General features: G+C 41.6%; 1 protein-coding gene across 15 annotated transcripts in view; it reads right to left on the bottom strand.

The window, feature by feature from the left end:
* Positions 1 to 19494, bottom strand: part of LOC132914386 (basement membrane-specific heparan sulfate proteoglycan core protein-like) — a 186409-nt gene that overhangs the window by 93339 nt on the left and 73576 nt on the right. For all 15 annotated transcript variants that reach the window (XM_060973438.1, XM_060973439.1, XM_060973440.1 and 12 more), the window contains exon 9: positions 19229 to 19345. In XM_060973438.1, coding sequence (XP_060829421.1) covers positions 19229 to 19345 — 117 coding nt within the window. The remainder of the gene's footprint in view (positions 1 to 19228; positions 19346 to 19494) is intronic.

Genomic DNA, 19494 nt, shown 5'->3' with positions numbered 1-19494 from the left:
ATCCGGACAAAAGAAGTTTTGTGCAGAAAGTTGTTTATTTAAGTCAATACACAAAAACACATGAAAATGTTGTTATATCTCATTTAAAGGGTCCTTGCTGAGAACTTTTATTCTATGTAACCACCCTCTGCCTCTATGACCTGCTCTATTCTTGCTCTAAAGCGCGAGCACGCTGACTTCAACTGGTCGCGTTTAATTGTCGCGAATTCTGACTCGATAGCAGCTCGTAGGGAGTTGACGTTGGGGTGCCTGCATTTATTAGTTTGTCTCTCGATAACGCCCCACACGTAATAGTCCAATGGGTTTAGGTCGGGACTGTTAGGAGGCCAGAAATCTTTCGACCAAAACATGTCCACATTGTCAGAGAGCCAATTTTGAACAAGATGACTTGTGTGAGCAGGTGCGCCATCTTGTTGAAATAAATACGGCCTTCCAGAAGCCGTAATTTCCATCCACGGCTTTATTACTGTCTTCAGGACCTCCAAATAAACCTCCTTTGTGATTCTTTCGCCTTTTTGGAAGAAGTGCGGAGGCATGACGTCGCCCTCACTTGAGACAACGCTCAAAACGTGAACACTTGCTGGAAATTTGGTTTTGCCCACAACAGGAACATCTTCGAGATTGTGGGCCAGCCAACGGTCGTTCCTCCGATTCACTTTGGCATCCACCCGGCGCGAAGACTTTCTATAATCGCCGCTCTTCTATCGTATTCCGGGTTTTGCTTAACGAGTTCTGTCATTTTGAGGTTATAGAAGACTTATTGACATATTTAACTAACTTCAGAGTCAATCAGCACAAACATCTGAATTCTAATATGGTGGGAACTACAAATTGAATTCTGTCCGAATTCTAACGGCGCACCCTGTATTTTTTCGGCGATATAAATGAGATTCCAAGACGTCGAAAATCTTATGGGGTCAAGAGCTTGATTAATAAATCGCAGACGGAATAAACAAAAAACGTCCTTCGTACATGTTCGCTTCGATGAAACTTCTATTAGCCCTTTCGCTATGATGGAATTTTAGCTTAAAGGCGACATCTTAATTATTGTGAGAATGTCTCAGCCTACTTTCGCCTAGACAACGTAATCGAACATTTGATATTTTTATATCAATTTTTACATTGATAACGTGCCGAGGAATTGATTGGAAGAAATTACACAAGAACCTGTCACATACAAAAGTTGCATGATTTTTTTCACGGTTTAAGATAATACGACCGTTCGCTGTACAGATAAGGACGTTTGCAAGGTCCAACTGCGGATAAAAGTTGGCAAGAACTGGAGTTGCAAAGAACAATGTATCGACTGGCGTATTAGTAGATAATAAATTTCACGTTTAACGAGACGTTTTACATCGTTTATCGAGAATTTTGTTCGTTTAACAACAAATTGGGAATTCAATATCTGCGAAGACTTTGCACCAGGCGAAGAAAATTTTCAATAAACGAGACAAAATGTCTCATCAACTATCGAACCTAGAGCTAATAGTCGCTAACACGCTTTTTCTTTTCCAACTTCCTTTCCTTTGAAAAAAGAACATGACCTCTCAACTCTTCGGACACTTCGATACAATTCTTACTGGATTCGTAATCCTCGATTAGTACAGGTCGCAGGTGATGCTAATTTTGGTTTAAATAAGTCAAGGAAATTTGTATTCATATTAGGTTATCCGAAAAGCGTCTTTCTTTTACAGACACGTCTTTTACAACGACGCATCTTTATACAAACATGAAATCAGTCGAACGTTATGATCTTTATCTTGATAAAACAAAACGGATCATACGTAATTCGATAAAATAATATAAAATGTTGTGCATCCATTGTTTCCTTATAAAACGAAAGAAATTCTTCGGACGACTTAATATATTGTGTTGGCAACTAAGTGGTTGCGGATTTTGTCGATACCATCTAATGACAAAATCCGCAATCACTTAGTTGCCAAGCTAATATAACCACGAATATAAGAAACGAATATCAAATAAATCAATGGTCGTTATCCCATAAAATACAAAGTGCAAAATAAAGTACTTTATTTGCGAGCATCGTACCTGAGCGAAATGTCTCGTAGCAACGTAGCCTAAGTGGAAGATACAAAAGAGAAAACACCGCTAGACACAGGCTATTCTCGACTATTCTACGCAAAGATGATAATAAGACGACCGACTGTCTCTTGGAATCTCCGATAAAATCGTCGCTGGACCTCGCGTCCGAGTGATCAAAAATCCCTCACAGAGTGTCCTCAGTGTTCCAAATGGAAAACGCAGCACTGTGTCTATCTCGTGGTGGGATCTTAGGGGATCGTGGAATCTCTTGGCGGTGGCGATAGAACGTGAAAGAAAGACACGTGGGAAGAAGCTTTAGGGCGAAGATCGCCAAGTAGCCGAAGAGCAGAAGCTCTCGAAGAAGACCGGCCCTGTGCGTCGATCTGCGATTAATCAGCCGTTGGGCGAGAATTGCAAGCGGAAAGCACCGAGAGCAAGCGTGAAAGAAACGAGGAGTCGCACAAGGCTCTCGTTAGTTGCACGAGCTTCCTTGCAGCCTCTGACCGGCCGACAATTCGGTTTTTGTTTTCGCGGGATTACCAGAGCAGAGGGGGTCGACGGAAGAAAGGAAAGCACGCGACGGTACGCGGCGGAAAGGCAAGGAAATTGTGCAGCGAGCAAGACACAATGGTCTTGCGGTGGCGCGGCGACACGCTGTGTTTTTCAATTATTTTTAATTATTTTCTGAAAGCCGCGACCGCGTTTGATGCACACACCAACCCCCGGCTCAACACACAGCCGTCCCGCGTCTCGCCGCCCCTATTTTTCACCCTCACCCTATCGATCCCTCTCGCTTTTCCACGTCCAATTTAAAAACACGTCCACTGCCCCTCCCACCCACCGCGTCTTTTTCCCATTTTCCTTCGTCCTTTTTTCACGTTCTCTCGGCCGTCGCTGCCACCGGTTACCAGACAAAGAGGAGAATTCGAAGAAGAGGAGCTTTGAGTCGGAGCTTTGTGTGACGGGAGCACGCAGCAAGGTGGAAATAACTGCGGGAATTTGACTGAATCGACGACAGAAGACGAGCAAGCTCCATGTTTCCGCGAGATCGTCGTTTTTAACGTAACGTCGCCACGGTTGCTGTCGGCCGATCGTCCCAACTCTTTTCCACAACAAACCAGCGAACTAAGAATTTTTACGCAAATTCCTCTCTTCGTAGACGCCATTAAGCAACTACAAATTTTTCAGATTCTACGCGAAGATTCTCTTTTTTCCTGTCGACTGTGTTACATATTTTGAGTATTTTCTATATTTCGTATCGACCTTGCCAGCCATAAGCGTTTGCACGTTTCTTATTTATATCTCTTATAAAATACGAGATTATTTTTATCGAAATATTCTAACAAACTTTACTTTGCTTTATGTTGTATATTTATATCGTGCAAGACACGAATGGTACGAACGAATTAACAAATTGTAATTAAAAGGAAGCAATTAACCAAATAAAAGCGGTGGAAGGCACTCGATTTCGGTCGGACAGAAAACGTCGCACGAAACGTCCGAACACTTGCGGCAGGTACCGTGTTTTCGTATAACGCATGCATTTTGAATGTTTTTACAGCTTTAAAATTTCAATAGACGCAAAAAAATCCGCGGTCCAGCGACGGCTGAATAATTTAATTTCGTGATTTCGTCATCGACGAAGCTTTCGAAATATACGAGACAAGAAATATACGAGAATTATCATTTACAAGACGACAGATGTGCAGATAGCGACGACCAAAAATTGCATAATTAGAAAACAAGCAGATGGAAGAACGAAGCCTTCTTTCCTTACGATCGATATCGATTGATCTAGGAATTTGCGACAAGTCGAACTACGTTTAAAAAAATCTCTGAAACCGGTAACAGATACAACGCGAAGATCCATACAAGCTGCGAAATGTTCGTTTAAATCGAAACTTGAAGAATGCTGGAGATTTGTACAGGTTCGTTCAAAACACGTTCCATGGATTTTACGTTACTTTACTTACGGAGGAACGCGACGATCACGCGTCAACGACGATTGAAATTCACAACAGCGAAAACTTGGCGAAGATCGATGCTCTGGAAGATCGCGAAGCTCGGTAACGCGGCTAAATACGAACGATGCGAAATATCTGCGAACGTGCGACACTGCACCAGACTCAAACTTTTCAAACGTTCCAAACTCTTGGAATTCCGAAAATTTCCCAGCAAAATTTCCCGACACAGTCCACTCAACGGAAAGATGATACCGTATCGTCTTTGATCGCGGAATCCTCGAACAAGGTGTCTGTGGGGTCGATCCTCGAGCGAAATTTCCGAGGTGCGAAGAAGATCGAAGAAAATGAAACGATGATATCGATGGTCGCGATGGGTTCTTTTTACCTGGGGATGCGAGTCGCGACCAAGAAGCAGAGAAATACGCGCGGTTCTCCGTGCAGACGCCGCGTTGGCCGAAGCTGACAGACTGGCAAACTACTAGTCGCCATGAACCGAACCAACAACAGGCCACCCCACCTCCGCTGTCAACAAGGGAAGCGTGGGAGGCACTAAGCTACTTTGCATTTTTTTTTTCATTTTTTTCGTCGCTGCAACCAGCGTCGACGCTGGCGTCGCGGCGACCAAAGGCGGACCCACGCCTTTTCGATTCCTCCTTCGATATATCTACGACGTATGCGCGGAATCTTCCGAATTTTCACAAGAAGCTGGGAAAATCGCGGTTTTCTGTCATCTTTACTCCTCTTTTTTTTTTTTTTTTTTTTTTTTTTTTGTGGCTTTTTTCAGATGCTGGGGAAAAATGCTGAAAGGATTGGGCGAGATCGTTGGTGTCTTTTTGGGGAAGGGGCGGGGCGAAAAGGGGGAAAATGTTTCAGCGGAGAGATGGAAGGTGTTGGGAAGTTTGTGAGCTTGCGAAATTTTTGCACGATACAGGCGCGAAATCTTCGGCTTAAATTTTTTGAACGAGGGAAGATGCTGTTTCTTGCCATTCTTTCTGCATATAGGATTCCTCTGGTAGATTGGAAAAAATGGCGCGAGGGACTGGCCAGGGTAGTGAAATATTTTCCGTGGAGAAAGGAGAAGCGGTTTAGACATAGACACGGAAGAAACGTAGATTAAAATGTCTAAAATATTGAGACAAAATTGGAAAAAGAATGCAGCAGGAGATTAATGAGATGTTGCTAATAAATGTTTCTCAGATTAATCGTGCGGTTTGTTTAGAAAAATATTAGAAACTCTTGTCTTTGTCAGAGAATTGAAAAAAAAACAATATAAATGTTGGGAAGAATCGATAAAACTGTTAGAAGATTTTTTTGAACAGTTTGCCCGGGAAAAAAGTGTTTTGTTATTGTGGTTTACCCTCGGAATTTCCATAGAATACGAACATAAAACATTGAAATTCTCGTTGTTCGTCTGTTCTCGAAAATTTTCTCAAAGCTACGCGATCACGTTGCATCTTTTAGCAAAAGTTCTATGAAATTTTGTCCAGAGAAATATCCTCGAAAAAAGAAAAAGACAGGAATTCGAATTTTTGCAGCTGTATAGAGCACAGATTCGTCGAACGATCTACGTGGCATTTACAGGATCGTAAGCAGCTTGTTCGACGAACGAGCGTGAATTTGTGGACAGCGGAAGGATTTGCCTCGGTTTCGTGATCGTTCGGTGCTTTAGAAGATTGCGAGTGACTTTCTTTCTATGCCGCCCCCGCGGAACTCGTAACGCGACACCGGTTTCGAACAGGACCATAAGCGAGAAAAATCGCCAGGAGGAATTGGTATCTTTTTAAAATTCCGCGTACGAAAATCGAGCAACAAGATCACCTGCAATCTCGCAGCAAAAACATTGTCGAGAAACACCTAAGACGCTCCTATCTAATTAAAGCTGCAATTCTAAAAATACGACATCCGATCCTGTAAATTCGAGCGCCGAACTTTCCAAATCCTAATCTATCCGAATGTTCGAACTGATCTGGAACAATTTCGACCTTCCTCTTTCCTCGCGAATTGTAAAATGCCGTAAACGTAACAAATCGAGAGTTCTGCCAACTTTTAATCAACTTTGAAATTCCTCGCAGATATGAAAATTTCAAGAACTCGAGGAATTCTGTTGCTAGAGGAGAATTAATATTTACGAACGATAAAAGCGAGCGATTTTTAAAAATTCCGCGGAACGTAAAGCAAGCAAAAATATCATCCAACGATTTGAAATTCTAACTATCGAAATTTTCAATGAACAATTTTCCAATTCTTCTTCTCTTATCTCACGGATTTTCAAACGTCGTCGATATAATAGAATTGCGGGCTTTGTTCACTTTTAATGAACTAACAGAACGCCTCGATGATGGCGGAATTTCAACAACTTGAGCAACTCGATTCATAGAGCAGAATTCAGCTCGAGGATCGTCAGCCAGGCGTCTCCGATGATGGAGATCCACGGTTTACCGATCGAAAGTGTCGAGAGCGTGGCCGCTAATATCTCGAAAGAGCGAACGAACCGGCCCGCGCCGTTTCGAATGAACGACTGTCGAACGGCGCGTGCAAGGCGTCGCAGCCGCGGCGGCTCTGCCGCACGATCAGCGCAGCAGCGCCGTATTCCGCGCGCCTCTGTCGACGCGCATGCGCACAGCCCCAGGAGAAAGCCGCCAAACCTCGCAAATTGAAAACCATCGAATCGCCAGATGTCTTTATCGCCGTCTAATGATCTTTGACGATAATTAGACTGCGCATTTTTATGCAAATTCACATCTTTGAGAGTATAATTGAAAACGTAGAACCTTGGTAGAAGATTGTTTTACCTGTCGAGTATTATGGAAAGTACAGTACTTTGAACGTTTCATACATATTGTCGTATTATGCGCATTCTGTGCAATCTTGTATTTTCAAATTTCCTGTAAATACGCGAGAATCCGCAGTCTAACGATGATCAATTGGCGCCCTGCAGTGAGGATGAATCGAGGAAGATATTTATGAACGTTCTGACAATGTGGTAGTTTAAACATTTTTCATTTTTCTTCTTTTTTTTTTTCTTGGTTAGACAAAGATTTGGTACAACTCTTCTTATAAATCTTTTTATTCGTGCACCTGTCTTACTGTCGGTAGACTTCTCACGTGATTAGTAGAACATTTTCTTTCGCAACTTCTTTCAATATCTTTCATCAATCGATTTATACTGTCGAATGCTGTTTTTCACAATTTACTTCTATGAAAGAGTGCTAAGTCCCACAATCGGAAATAAACTTAAAAAAAAAGTGGAGCGTTTACAATATCGTAATAAACTATTAGTCTATATAATTCTAACGTTCCCTTTGGAGTGAATATTTCTTAAATTTCTTGCTAGCCGATTAGCCATAATTCGTTCTAGTACTCTGTGTGTTATGATTAGCTGGAATACTCTACAATGGGAAGGAATTTTAAAAAGAATTTTACAAGTCCTAGAAATTCGGAGTTTTAGATTTAGAGATCTTGCACACCTAGAGATTTAGTCTTTGACAATGCGTTGTGTCTGCTAAGCTACATCGTTGTTCAAGCAAAATGTTTCTACGTTGGATACAATTCCATCTCGTGCATCGTACAGACATCTTTAACAACACTCCACACATTTTCCAGGTTACGTATATTCTTGTTGGAGTAAAATATCTTTGAACTGTATAATAAATAACTGAGATATTGAAGGAATCTGAAAAATACCGAAATACCCATCTAATCGTCCTGAAGAATTCCACAAATTAATTCAATAAATAAAAAGAAGAACCACTACGACGAAGCTTTGAGTCTATCGCTCTTGAATTTTTCCATCGATGTTAACATTATGACAATACGATACTAATTACCAACCAATCGACTTAACACTCGAACATCAACAAGAACTTAAGAATGTAGAATGTGAAGAAATGTGGAACAGTGGTATATTTTAATTCTTTCGTAAGGAATTTAACTTTTTTAAGAACCTTGAACAGTATCCATGAGCAGAATATAGAAGGGTTGGCAGTGTGAAATTTAAGGTGCGCTGTATAAATAAACGACAGTACAAAAGATAACTGACCGGTCTATTTAATTCTCCGTCGTTCCATGCGAAAATGTCCCCAGATCAGAATTCTAATTAACACCAGCCAAACGAGATTATCCTACAGGCTGATCCAATTTCCAGCGACATAAACCATCCGCCGTGAGGCAGCCTGTGAACGAAACGAACATAAGAAAACACGTTTCGTTCGCGGATTATAAAAGTTTAAATAAAATAAGTTGAGAAATCACGGTTCGTGCCGGCGATATGACGGCCGTGGAAACCCAAGGAAAAAGCTGTTGCACCCGTGGAAACCTAGCCGTGGCATTTATTCGAACGCGGCCTTACCTCGCATTTTCATACTAATGGACTTTTTCAACTTCCTCGACACGGTGTAACCAGCCTCGAATTATCTTTTTGTCAGATGGATTAACGCGTGCTTGGGGGATTCTTTGCGCTTCCGTCGACTTCTCCAAAGGAACGTGCAACCTTGGAAATTCGCAAATCAACCGCTTTCCACGATTTTCCGAAGGATAACGAAGAAACGCGTATTAGGGTCCTTGAGGAATTTTGTTCCAGGAGTTTCAGTTGCACGAAGCTCGTAGCTGGTCAGATTTTCCTCAAGTACATACTTTTACATATATACACTTTTATCGAAGAGTCGTTGGAAAGAACGTGAAATTCGAAGGAATTAGATTAATTGATAATTAGGAAGCCCTAAGCGCCTAATTAAATTTTAAAATGTGGCCTCATAGAGCGAGGAGGCAGCTTGCGCGCTGCGCGCCTTATGGTAAATATGGAGCTGTTTGCAGGAAAATGAAAATTGCAACAAACGTATTACGTATAACGTGCAAAAATATAATATGATATTCAAAGTATAGTAGCTACTGTAACATTCGGCGAATTTAATAAATTTCGACTTAGATCCCACACGTCTAATTGCCTTTACAATTATAGCAGCTTCCAGCAAAATACAAATTTGCATAAAAGTTCACGATCTAATTGTTCTTGGTCTTCGACGATGAACGTCTTCGATGTTAATTAACGCAGTCGTGCATTTTCCACTGCGTCATACAAATTATTCCAAATATCATTCGTTCGAGTTCCATGTGAAATCTGTCGCTGAATATCGGCTTGGCGACTGAGTGATTGCGGATTTTCTCGATACCACCTAATGACAAAACCCGCGATCATTTAGTTGCCAACCAGGCGTAAATTCAGACGAAAGTTACTGCAACGAACCATAGGCCTTTTGGTTAGCGAAAAATGCAACTTTCGGACATATATTTGTAGAATTTCAGCAGATTCCAGAGGTTGGGTTGGTTTTTGTGGAGGAAGGCTGGATGATCATTCATCGTTAAAGCCCGAACGCGAGTGAAAATAGGGCCACGGATCGATGTTTCGAACTTGGCTCAAGAACTCTTCATCATCCTTACGTGCAGTCGTGAATCACCTGTGACGATTAATGCTCGGTCAACTATCGAAATGTTGCATACAAAATGCCTTATCTCGCAGACGAAGACAGCTATCGTAGCAATTTTCGACATTTAGATTTTTCTCAAATATTTCCCGCGGGAGAAACAATTCGATATTCGATGATAAAGAAATGGTAGGAGGGAAAAGTAGAAAGAATTGCAGGACGATATGGTCAGGACACGTGGAAGACGTTGCACTGTTTCACGGGTCGATCAACGAAAAATTGAAAATCGGAGAGCACGGAGGAAAAATATGGCGAGTTCATATTTGTTGATTTTTTATTTCGATGTCAGTTGCCTAACGTGTAAAGTACACGTCTCTCGAAAGTATGTCTTTTTCTGGTGTATGGAATTTTGTTAAAAATATAATAATTTAGTCTAAATGGAAGCAGAATAAGAGAAGAATTTAGATAGAAAAGAAGAGAAAATTACAATAAGTACAATGTAATATAATAACCGGCATTCTTGAAGCACTTAATAAGATCCAAAAATGCATATTTTATCCTACAATCGATTAAAAAACGTTGAATCTTAAACTGCTTCGATTGATTCTCCTCTTCTAACCTTTCTTCTAACCTCCCTTTCTTCTTTACGTTTGCAACTCTTCAAAAATCTTTTGCGATACTTCATCGATAAAAAAGCGTGGAATACACAAAAGGTAGTAAAAACTACATAACACTAAAACCAAATACCTTGCTAATATTTGTTCCAACAAATCCATTTGTGGGCCACACCAACCCGAAGAGAACAGCCAGGTTAAAAAAAGGAGCAAACTCTTTCGTTGGCTGTGGCCACTTGCACGTCGAATTCCTCGTCCAACGACTTCCCTAAAAATTCCAAGCATCCTCGACCAAACACCCAACCAACCAACGTTAAAAAGAAAAATCCTCCTCCCTCGCCTACCCTTCGCAATTCCCAAAATCTCTGATTCCCGAGAACTCTCGAAAAAACAAAGAGCAACCGCCCTCTCAAAAAACAAAAAAAAGAAACAAAAACAAAAACCAAAAAAGAAAAAAAACAGAGAAGCGTCGGATTTATCGCGAGTTCGGTCACGTCGAAATTATAATCCATCCGCGACGCTTCAACCAGATTTACGACAGCCAGGCAATCCCCCATCGACGGTGGCCACCCCCGGCAAACCAGCCAACCAACCAACCAACCACGCTTTCATCAGCCGCGCTTTTTAGAATTCATTTTCGGCTTTAAGCTTCATTTCTCGACCGGGGAGAATTAAGCTGGGCGCGGTGGAGGGTCGGTGTAGCTTGGTCCGGGGGACAAACGGCAGATTGGTAGGCGTTACCCTGGCTGTTGCCACACTTAAGGGGTTCACACTGTGTAACGAACCACCCTCGCCCTCCCACAGCCACCCACTCGTGAACCATCCCGCGTTTCCCAACTCTCTACGTGCACTGGATGCACGTACATACGTCGAAATGTCGCGATGGGGTAGGCAACAACGACCACGCGACGACGACGACAACGACGACGACGACGACGACGACGACGACGGGGATGAAACGGTGGTGATGGTGTTGGTGTTGGTGGTGGTGGTGGAGGTGGTTGGTCGGGCGGGCGGTTATTTCGTGGTAACAATTCTCTGGCTTTTTTGTAATTTACGACAATACGAACGCGACCGCCAGAATTACGATCCGCCCTGGCGCGACGCGGCTGCGCGACCTCGAATCGTTCGTTTAATCCACGGCTGGCAAGGAATATTCACGGCGGAGGCAGCCGATTTCCCGCCGTTAGACGCGCTTCTGGCTGATCTGTACTTGATACAGCTTCTGAAAATCATCTTGCAGGATACACTGGTACTCCGAGGATGAAGAGGTTACGAGGAATTTTAGGGAAGTTGAGAGCAAGAAGGATGGAGGGCACATTTTAAACAAAGGGGTGTGGGGGAAATTTTAAACAAACGGGTATAGGGCAAAGTTCGCAGATGTTGCGGATTTTATAGAAGTTAAAAGTAAGAGGCGCGGCGGGCAAATTTTGTAAATGTAAAAAATTAAGGAGGAATTTCGCGAAAGTTAGTGGTAAGAGGCGTAGAAGAAATTTGGAGGATAATAAAAATTAGTTGAACGAGGGTAGGAAGAGTTTCGTAAATATCGAAAACGGGGGTGATGGGGGGTTTTGCTAAGGTCAAAGACAAAGGACGTGCGATCAGTTTTTTTTTTTTTAAGTGGTCCAGTAAACGCTGAAAGCCAGACAGGTAGGAAGAATTGTAAAAATGTAAGAAACAAGAAGCGTAAGGGGCAAATCTTGTAAATCGTGTAAAAAAACAGAGGTAAAAGGTGGAAGATCAATTTTGTGGATTTTAGAAAATAATTAAGTAAGAGTAGAAAGAGTTTTGTAAATATCGAGAATGCAAGTGGGGAGAATTTTGCAGAGAATCTTTACGAATAAAGAACGTACGAAGAATTGTTTAAAGAACAAATTTACGAAGAAAGACTAGGGAAAATTTTGTAAATGCGTGTTGAAGAATTTACGCCATCTGACAACATAAATTATTAGAAATATTTCAGTTTGTCTTTGAGGTAGGTTCATTGTGCCAGGATGTAATGTTAATATTAATTATTAAGTAATTAATAAATTAAATAATGTTCATCTTCAGAGTGTTAAGATGTTAGGAAAAATATATTACACACTGCAAAACTTATGCAAGCCAGCTACATAAATGATCGTAAATGTTTAAATGGGAAATTTGTCTGGGAAATATATTCACCGAATCATTTCCAAGAATGTGCTAATACGAATGATCCTGAGTTATTAAATAAGTAAAAAGAATTTTCTAAAGAATAAGTACACGTTCGATCAATTTATGCAAACTTACAAACGCGAAACTCAATAACAGTCAACAGAAAGTCAAAAATGACAACATGGAGGAGACCATGAAGACTTTCCAAGATGGACTCTAATTGCTATGGAAATAAAATATACATTTTAGAATGGCTTATCGCGTGAAATATTTGCGTAGAGGAGAAGTCATTGATTATAATATCGGCAATTTATCAATATCTACTTATTTTATGTCGCAATTTGATAACGCTAGGTGGTTATCTGGCCGGATCGCGGCCTCGGTGGTCAGGCCATTATCTTTGGTCTTGATTATTTATGAAATGAGCTCAAGGCGCACACGAGGCTCGCTCGCGCGGAAACTTACACCGTCCACGAAATTTCGTGGCACGTCGAAGTCCACAGGTCGGGAATTATTTAGTAGCTGCCAGGTCCCTTATCAGGCAATAACACACGGCGGGCTAATTATCCCTTACCCAACTAGTTGATCCTCGCCGATATATGCGACAAAAATATCCACCGCCCGTTAGAAATCGCCAGAACCATCAGAAATTTTAGAATCAAGATGAATCTCGAATATCGAATACATAACAATTCGTAGAAACGTCTCTTTGTTTTCGAGTATTAAGGTTAAGTCAAAGATGACTTGAGTTAGGTCTGAAAACGAAGGAAAATCCCTAGAATTTTGTTAGATATAGTAAGACACACGTGACACAGGTCTGCGTTAGACCTGGATTAATTTAGGGAATTAATAAAAATCCCCTATAAACCTATTTCTCTTTTTTCTGTCGAATGTAGGTTTATACGAAACATCTGTGAGCTACATTTAGACCAATCGTAAGTTGGATTTTGCTTAATTTTGATTTGAAAATCGATCACAATTCCCATGTTTCTTCCTTTTTAAATATGACACTACAGTATACGACGAATATCTGTAGGTGAGGTTAGGTTAGGTTCGGAAATCGACAGAAGTCCCTATATTCTTTTTATATTTTGTAAACATAAAGATCCATGGTAGAACAGTGTCGAAGGTCGACTCGAATATCGATTATTAGTACATTACGTATTTACAAAAATCTTCCACGTGATATTTAAAGATAAATCCAGATCCATCTTCGAGAAGGATTGCACAACATGGTACGAGCGCGATTGTTACAGAAAGTGAACAGTCCATAGTGACTGACTTTGCGAAGCCTGGAGCCTGAAATTCTTGAAAAATTCGTTGCAGTGGCTCATGAGTGAGCAAAACTCATCAGCAGGTTTACTTAGAGCTATCGAACGACTAGTTACCCAAGAACACAATTGGGTCAGGCTGGCGTTAAGCATGAAAACAGATATAAATTTCGATTGTTTCAAAATATAGCAATTTGTGTTTGCAACGGATCTACGTTTGATTCGGATTAAACGAAAATTTTCGAAATACGAAGGGAACGAGAGATACAGAAACGAAACTTCGATTGGGTTTGGATGTTGGTAAAATATGCTTTCGTTTCTGAAAACTAGGACGAGATCGGTGGTAGCGATGTTTGTCCGTGCAACAAGAAGAAAGGGGAGCGAAAGAAAACAGGAGACATTCAAATTTTTCGCGAAAGCTAAGTGGCTCGTTAATTTATCGATCAATGATCACGCGATGCGGTTGAAATTCGTGACGTGATTTATAGGCAGAACGAACGACTCGGGCGCAGGAAGTTTTCAGACAAATCACGCTGCCCGAACATTCACGACACATTTGCATATGCTTATTTTGTCAATAAACCGTCCTCTTTCGTTCGCCGGTGAATAAAAAAACCTTCGGTCCTGCAAAGGATCTTGTTCAAACAGGGATAACGCAACGTTAACCCAGAGAATAAAAATACTTGGACCGGTCAAATTTATCCAATGAACAATTATTACCATAAAGTAGACATACGAGCAGAATTGGAGATTCGAAGAATAATTTTGATTAATTCTTTGCGCTCGTAACGACAGCTGATGTACCAACCGTCTTTTTCAATACGAATTTTAGAAACGCGTTCGTATTTACCAAATTATTATGAATTTTGTATTGAAAAATTTCTTCCCTTTTCTTCACAGAAATTTATAATACGTCCGACGAAACATCTAAAGAAATAATCTCTCTTTATTCAACGATATTCTCGGTAACAAGTTCGTGGGTCCTCTTCGTTGTAAAAAGATATCTTCAACGATTTTACTGTTATCGATCAACGAACGATTCATTTAATTTAATTAATTAATTTTCACGATCTCAACGAGATTACCGCGCGATTTAGAGGACAAATCATCGACTAATTGTAAATTCAAAAGATGTATTTTTCAACATACAACAGATTGATCTGTAGGCGAAAGAAATTAATATTATCGATATCTTTGAAACGTAGCAAAGGAATTGCACATGTTTGAACTATTGCTTGACTATTAAAAGAGTTCAAGGTTAGACGTCCAACGAACGACTTCGTGGTCGAAATTCAACACTAGTTTAAACGAATCCTTTGGTATTTATTATTTTACTGAAATAGGCACACGAACGTTCGATCTCGCGGCGAACGTTTCCACAGGGTGGTCAAAAAATCATGCACATAAAACGTTTGGTCCTTTGTTAGAAAATGTTATCTGTCAGAAAATATTTAGGATAAAACAACTGCTCGCTGTTCTAGCGTAATTGGTACTCAAGTTTGTTGAGCTAGCCTTCGAGAAATTGAAATTCAACCATATTGACGCTGGCCCCATTCCAGATATAACACGAATCGTATTTTATTGGAAAATCTCCGTACGCGATGTAACTTGCGTGTAAATTAAGACAACATCCTTGAAATTCGATTCGGAGAATTTACTGTTCCAACAATAAATGTAACGTAGCCAGTTTCTATAGAATATTTAGAAATTTTCAATCATTTGCTGCTTTCTTTTTTTTCAGTTCTTGAGTCACGTTCGACGCAACTGTTGAATCGAGAACAAGAATTCTGCTATAAATATCGATCGCGCTAAAAGTCGACATGCGACACTTGTTAGTTCTCCGAATTTTCCAGATACACAATGAGCTAGCAGCAGTTGCTAAGAAGACTGAAGAGCCAGGAAAAACTCTAGCGTCAGGCAGAATATCCGTTTGAGTGCCAGGGGTCTTTAAAAAAAACAGGATCGAAAAATCCTGAACGCTTGCCTTGATCGACTGCGAAGAGAAACAAGCGGCGCAATAGCGCTCGTCATATTTGTTATTTGTCGTTATATTTCTTGTACATCTATATTATTATATATATAAATATTACAAGTTTTGTTCAAGAAAAATTATTGAGAAGACAACAATGAGATAGAAAATAGCGTCGGTCGTCCGTGGCGTTCAAATGTACTGGGACCTTTCGACACAAAATCTAAACAACGCGATCGAGCTGCTTGCGACTCAAACAGTTCATTGTTGCTACGTCTGATCCGGGAGAAAAGCTACCTGTGTCTGAATTATTTTCTGCCGTGCAAAAATGTTACTCTTATTTCATTTAGCAGTGTCGGTTGAACGCACTAAGCTTCTACCCATCCCGTATCTACATACCGACGTCGTGCACAGTTCTGGGAAAGCTGCACTCAAAGTTCTTGCAAAAAGTCCAAAGTTCTTGCGAACGCTCCATTCTAAGGATAACACGAGCGTATGCTGATTAAGCTCGTCTATATGGAACGCAGACAAGAAATCATGAAAGAATTATCACTTGAGATTTCTATATTCCAAGGGCTGATCCTAATAAGCGGAGGCTTGCAGCTGACAACCCGAGAGAAGCTTCCATAGAAAATTCACGCGTGTCACCATGCTGTCCTACTTTAATCGTACTAAAGGAATATTCAAGGTCAGAAAAACGAGGATTGCGGGGAAAGCGAGGGATCGTTAAACTACCTAGACCGATGTAAGTGGAAAAGGTGGATGCTTGTACCGAAAAGCTAGCACCGCAAATTCTATCCATGCAACAAGGACGTCTAAACTCGGTGTCACCAGGTGACACCCATCCCCGTAACCTCGATAAATATCCCAGAACTGTCACTCCAAGCCACTGTGCAAAGTTACTGCGCTCATTATCGATTGCATGATGAGAAGCGGAGCAAGCGAATGACTGCTTACAAATTCATCCAACCAAGGATGATGCAGCGATTGCCATCATCGCAACGATGCCCACGTGTTTTTTTGCACACCGCGTATACCAGGTCGAGAGGACGCACCTGAATAATGTGCCGGGACAGCAGGGGTTGACGTTTGTCGTGGCGGTGCCTAGCGTGCTGTCGTTCCACCTACCAGCCTAACGTACAACTCCCCATCCTCCTCCCTGCCGACCTGCCAACCATACCAAAGCCTCGTTTCCCGACTTCCAGCAACGTTCGCTTCGTCCTGCTCACCAAGACTCATAATTGTCCCCGTCCGAGCTGGCATATCGCGGAAGCAAACGGGGGACACGAAAGTGGTTATGCGCATTCCTATCCACCGTGCAGGATCAACGGAGGCGGGAGGGCGAGCACGAGGGTCATCGGTAGCGATGGCCTCAACACGGATGCCACTCTGATCAAGAGCTGTTTCGATTTAGTTTACTAGTTGTCGGTATAGCTATAGATGGACCTTTCTAGTTTGAGAAGGAACGCCGCACGAATACTTGTTCTCGGTACCGACGATAATGGTTCTCCTAACTCTCGCTTTGTAACCACAATGTGTCTCGTATTTGGTAGGAAACAATCGTCTCGCCAAACTATGCGAAAGACGCGATAGAACGTCTCTTTGCTGCAGCGTTAGCGACACGCTGAGTTTGGGATACGCTGAGATATGGAATGAACAGCGAGAGATCGTGCAAGTAGCATTAGCTACTTTAGTTCCTTTGGCAGCGTTAGTATCATCGACGTGGTCGATGGTCGTGCAGGTTTTAAGAAGATTCTATAAGCTTGTAGCGTAATGTGTCGTCGGTTTGATGAGAACTATCGTTGGAGATGGAACAGCTGGATCAAGAAATGCTCCTTCGGTGCTATCAGTTGTACAGCGATGATATTCCTGGCTTGCTGTTAGGAACACAGTTTGCTAAAACGGTGATGTTTCCAAGTGTTGAAGACAGAACAATTCTCCTCGAGGGATACTCCTTTGGTACCGTCCGATGTCTGTTCTTGCTTCCAAGAGAATTCTCAAATTTTTAGATGTAACGTGTCCCAGATTTGACGAAGAGAAACGATCTTTGGGGATATCGTAGATGGATCGATGATCCTGCCGCTGACACTGGTTACTCCGTCTAATGTCACCGTGATTGTACAAGGTTAAAGATGTACGTTTAATTATACCGTATCGTAACACAGTACTCCTTAGACATTTCGAACAATCCAATCGATCGTTCATCGATGAAAAAAAGTCCCACTTGCCGAATGTAAAGATCTTTTTTAAGACATCGCGATATATCGAGAGACACCTAGAGGACAATTTTACTCGGAAGATCGCGATCCAATGGATTCGAATACCCATCGCTAGTAATGAGGGGATAAGGTCGATGGTCCCCTAACGGTTGAATACTTGAATATTGATTAAGCATGCACATCGCGATTACTGGAAGCAGGTAAAAGCAGCGGTCTGCGTGTCTCTGGATATTTATAACGAATGCCTCTGTCTGTCTCTGTTCCACCTTCTGCGAGCTAGAAAAACGTCGACTTCAAGATGCGCAAAACGAATTTCATCGGCGATCGACTTTCGAAGATTAACTTTCGACTCATTGTTCTGTCGTGGTTTGGCCCACTTCCACGCAGCTCCTGTATTTCTAGTTCAAACAGGGAATTTAATATCCTTTGTTACGTTTCTAGACCTCGCATAGCTGACGCACTCTCCATTAGCCGCAACTCTGATCGAGAAACTTGAGAAGACCTGGCCTTCCCCTACTTGTCTACTTGTAACTGAGAATTGGTACTCGGGATTCGTAGTTTGGCCTAATCTGCAGCCGTTAAACGCTACAATAGCAGGAGACTAGGTGCAGTCTCGAGGACTAATCCAGACTTAAATAAGTTAGCGTAATTGTTGCGTCTTGTTGGTGTCCTTCGCATTCCTCTTTTTTATCAGGAGACTTCTCGATAGGCTTAACGAATTAATTTAACATATTCGTCAAGCTTGTGGCGCATACTACTGACGCATACGTTGCATCACACGAATTAATGTCTTCAGCATAGTGCAGTGGGATTCTTGTCTTTTTGCTTGTTAACGAAGAAACAGTCGTAATACTATAAAAATGGTCAGCTTGATCTTATTGACCTATCCGATCTGGAACCGTTAATACCAATTATCGACTCGGTAATACGTTACGCTGATAAAAAATTCGCGATCCGAGGTTCCAGCATCACGTGACCGACTTCCGTGGCCGTTGGCCATAATCATCCGCCTCTCGACGATGAAAAAAGCGCGGTAAAACAGAACGGAAGAGCAAAAGCTCTCGAGTTTTGAATATTCAGTAGGTACATCCTGGTCGGTTCCCACCTGACCCTCTTTTCACGGCGAAAATCGTCACGTTCTGGCTCGTCTTCGACGCTCTTCCGTCTCTAAGCCTTTGACGAGCCGGTGACAGTGTTACTTATAATTAATTGGTGGTAGCCAAGCAGAAACAAAGATGTTGAGAATGATCAGCCTAACGTAAGGTCGGAATTCGGGAGTCATCGATCCGTTATGTCGGCAAAACAGACCCAAGGTCCGCGATAATCACGCGACTCGTCGGTAAAAGCAGAGATCGATCGGTAACGAAATCTTCGAGGGTAAGTTATAAGGTCGGTAAGAAGATAAAAAGTAGATTTCTACATTTCTTCGCAGCTGGCAAATGGACATTTTTTCAATGGAATTCTCATCGTTTTCTAAATTGAAGTAACAGTCGATTGATACAACTTGAAAATCTCTATTTATAAAATAACAACGAAGTAAGAAAGCTGGATTATTATCGTTATTAGTTGCTAGAAAATAAAAAACGACTTACCAGGATAGTTGCAGTCGTGTTCATCGCTTCCGTCGTCGCAATCTTGGGCGAAGTTGCATCGCTGCGAGTCCAAGATACACCTAGACACGTCGCAGGCGAATTCTCCGGGGCTGCAACCTGTAAAATCGATCGATTTCTTACTCCTTACGAACGTACGAACTGTGAATTCTTTTTGCGCGCAAAGGGACAATGCAAATTATCAAGATAAGGAACATTTGATACTTGTGGTGGTACAGTTAGTCTATTTAAAAGTACTGCCGTTATGA

Source organism: Bombus pascuorum, chromosome 15 (genome assembly GCF_905332965.1).
Source record: "Bombus pascuorum chromosome 15, iyBomPasc1.1, whole genome shotgun sequence".
Classification (NCBI taxonomy): Eukaryota; Metazoa; Arthropoda; class Insecta; order Hymenoptera; family Apidae; genus Bombus; species Bombus pascuorum.
Note: the sequence above shows the minus strand (reverse complement) of the source record. Positions and strands in the feature narration are given on the sequence as shown.